Raw genomic sequence first — 2,256 nt, forward strand, 5'->3', positions numbered from 1 at the left:
GTTTCAGGTTTTTTGTAATATAACTGAAAATAATAATTTGAACTGGAAAGAACATCTTTGTGCTCAAGGATATGATGGGGCTGCATCAATGCAAGGAGTGTATTCCGGTTTGAGGACACATATACAAAACCATAACCCACGAGCAATTTATATATGGTGCTTTGCACATGTACTTAATTTAGTCATTGTAGACACTTGTGACATATGTTTAGAATCAAGGAACTTTTTCGGCGATGTACAGGCATTAAATGAATACATGAAAGCTCGCAAAAGAACCGCAAAATTTGTAGAATTACAAAACAAGAACTATCCAAATAAACCTATATGCCGTCTTAAACATTTTTCGACAACTAGGTGGACTTCTCATGATAGAGCATTAACTGTAATATTTGAAAAATATAAAGCATTAGTACAAACATTACAATTTTTGCAAACTTCTGATGATTCTGATCGTGACTCATTGTCAAAAGCAAAAGGTTTAGAAACAGCTATAAATTCTTATATGTTTGTTATTACAATGATTTTTATACAAAAAATATTTTCAATTACTTCTCCACTGTCTAAATACCTTCAGTCCAAGAACTTGGATTTTATACAAGCATTAGCACTAGTCGACGATTCCAGAAAAAGGTTGCAAAGTCTTAGAACAGACGAAGAATATTTGAAATTAGTTGACGAAACCAAATTGTTTGTGAATAAAAATAACGTACGTGAGACAGAATTTAAAGTTCTCCGACCAAGACGGCGGAAAGTTATGCCAGGAGAACTTACTGTGGATGAAGTATGTTTATCACCCACTGACCGTTATAAAACTGAAGTATACTTTATTGTTCTTGATGCCATTATAATGTCCATTTCTACGAGATTCGACCAGTCAAGAGAAATATTAAAAGACTTATGTCTATTATCTCCTCAACGAATATTGAAGTATAGTAATGGTATAAACAAGACATTACCAGAGGATGCATTTAATGAAATTGAGGATTGGTTACCTGGAATTAATATAAACGATTTAAAAAATGAATATTTAACTTTAAGTTCATCATTAAAGGGTTTACTTGATAGCTGTCCAACACTGCCCAAGCAGTTGCATAAGAATATTTCTAAGGAACAAAATGAATGCTCTCAAAGTTCGACCGATAGTGACAGTGAAGAAAATACATCAATTACATCACAACAAATTATTAAAGTTTTATCTAACTACAATTTGAGTCAAACTTTCCCCAATTTATACTTGGCTTACAAAGGTTTACTGACAATACCTGCCTCATCTGCATCTGCAGAGAGAGCATTTTCAAAGGTAATCTTGCGTTACTAACATAATTATTTTTTTTATTTGTTATCAAAAATAGTTTGAACTTTGAAGTTATAGTTTTTCATAGTTTCATGTACATTTTATTACAGGTTAAATTAATTAAGACTAGACTACGTTCAACCATTGGACAAGACCGATTGGAAAGTCTGATGATTCTTAGCTGTGAAAGAGATATAAGTATCAATTATGAAGAAGCAATTAACATGTATGCTATGTCATCAGATTTATTAAGAGATAAGCTGATATTTAAATAAATATGATTATGCCACTTCTGCAGTTTTAAAAAATAATTGTATACATGTATCTATAAAATTAAATTATACATTAATATGTACCTACACGAAAGAAACATGTATATTTATTTTATATATTTATTATGTAATTATAATTAATTAATAAATAAATAATATGTGAAATTATTGAGATTTTATAGTTGCCTATAATATGATATTCAGAAAAAAATGTAATCTAGGTTGGGGGGGGGGTGAAGTGCCGAAGTACCTTGATACCTATTTTGGTTCAATGAGGGGGTGGTGGTCAAAATGTTTAAAATATACAATATGCTTCAAAGACTAAAAAAGTTCGCGCCGCCACTGCCGTCGAATGGTCTAATTATTTTCGTAGTTTAACGTGAGTGCCAAAATCGGAAGTTTATCTCTACTGATATACCTTTGTCTGAAGTATCCTTGTCAATTTTTTTTTTTTTTTTGTAATTATCATTATCGTAATTTATTACCTGTACTCGCTGTATAATTTTACCCGTTTTCTTCCGATGCTGTTCGATGTAGGTCTAAGTCATAGATACTTTTCATTGTTATATCTAATGTTTTGACCTTTTGAAATTTCAACTGTCATATTAAGTAATTGGCGACACGCGCGACGAAATATCAAAATACATTTCTTTTGGACTTTCGAAATTGTAATCGTTATCTCAGTAATTA

General features: G+C 31.1%; 1 protein-coding gene across 1 annotated transcript; it reads left to right on the forward strand.

Moving 5' to 3' along the window:
• Window positions 1-203: 203 nt before the first annotated feature.
• On the forward strand, window positions 204-1,569 carry LOC126549700 (uncharacterized). The gene is made up of 2 exons (XM_050199773.1): window positions 204-1,300; window positions 1,405-1,569. Exons 1-2 carry the CDS (start codon window positions 257-259, stop codon window positions 1,567-1,569), a joined length of 1,209 nt encoding a protein of 402 aa, XP_050055730.1. The 5' UTR covers window positions 204-256.
• The last annotated feature ends 687 nt before the right edge of the window (window positions 1,570-2,256 follow it).

The sequence above is a fragment of the Aphis gossypii genome, chromosome 2 (assembly GCF_020184175.1).
Source record: "Aphis gossypii isolate Hap1 chromosome 2, ASM2018417v2, whole genome shotgun sequence".
NCBI classification, from domain to species: Eukaryota; Metazoa; Arthropoda; class Insecta; order Hemiptera; family Aphididae; genus Aphis; species Aphis gossypii.

What these genes read in the sequence shown, in the direction of transcription:
- LOC126549700 (XM_050199773.1), top strand. Translation starts at nt 257, where the DNA reads ATGAAAGCTCGCAAAAGAACCGCAAAATTTGTAGAATTACAAAACAAG. An exon ending in CAGAGAGAGCATTTTCAAAG is followed by an intron (nt 1,301 to 1,404) that starts GTAATCTTGCGT and finishes ATTTTATTACAG; the next exon opens with GTTAAATTAATTAAGACTAG.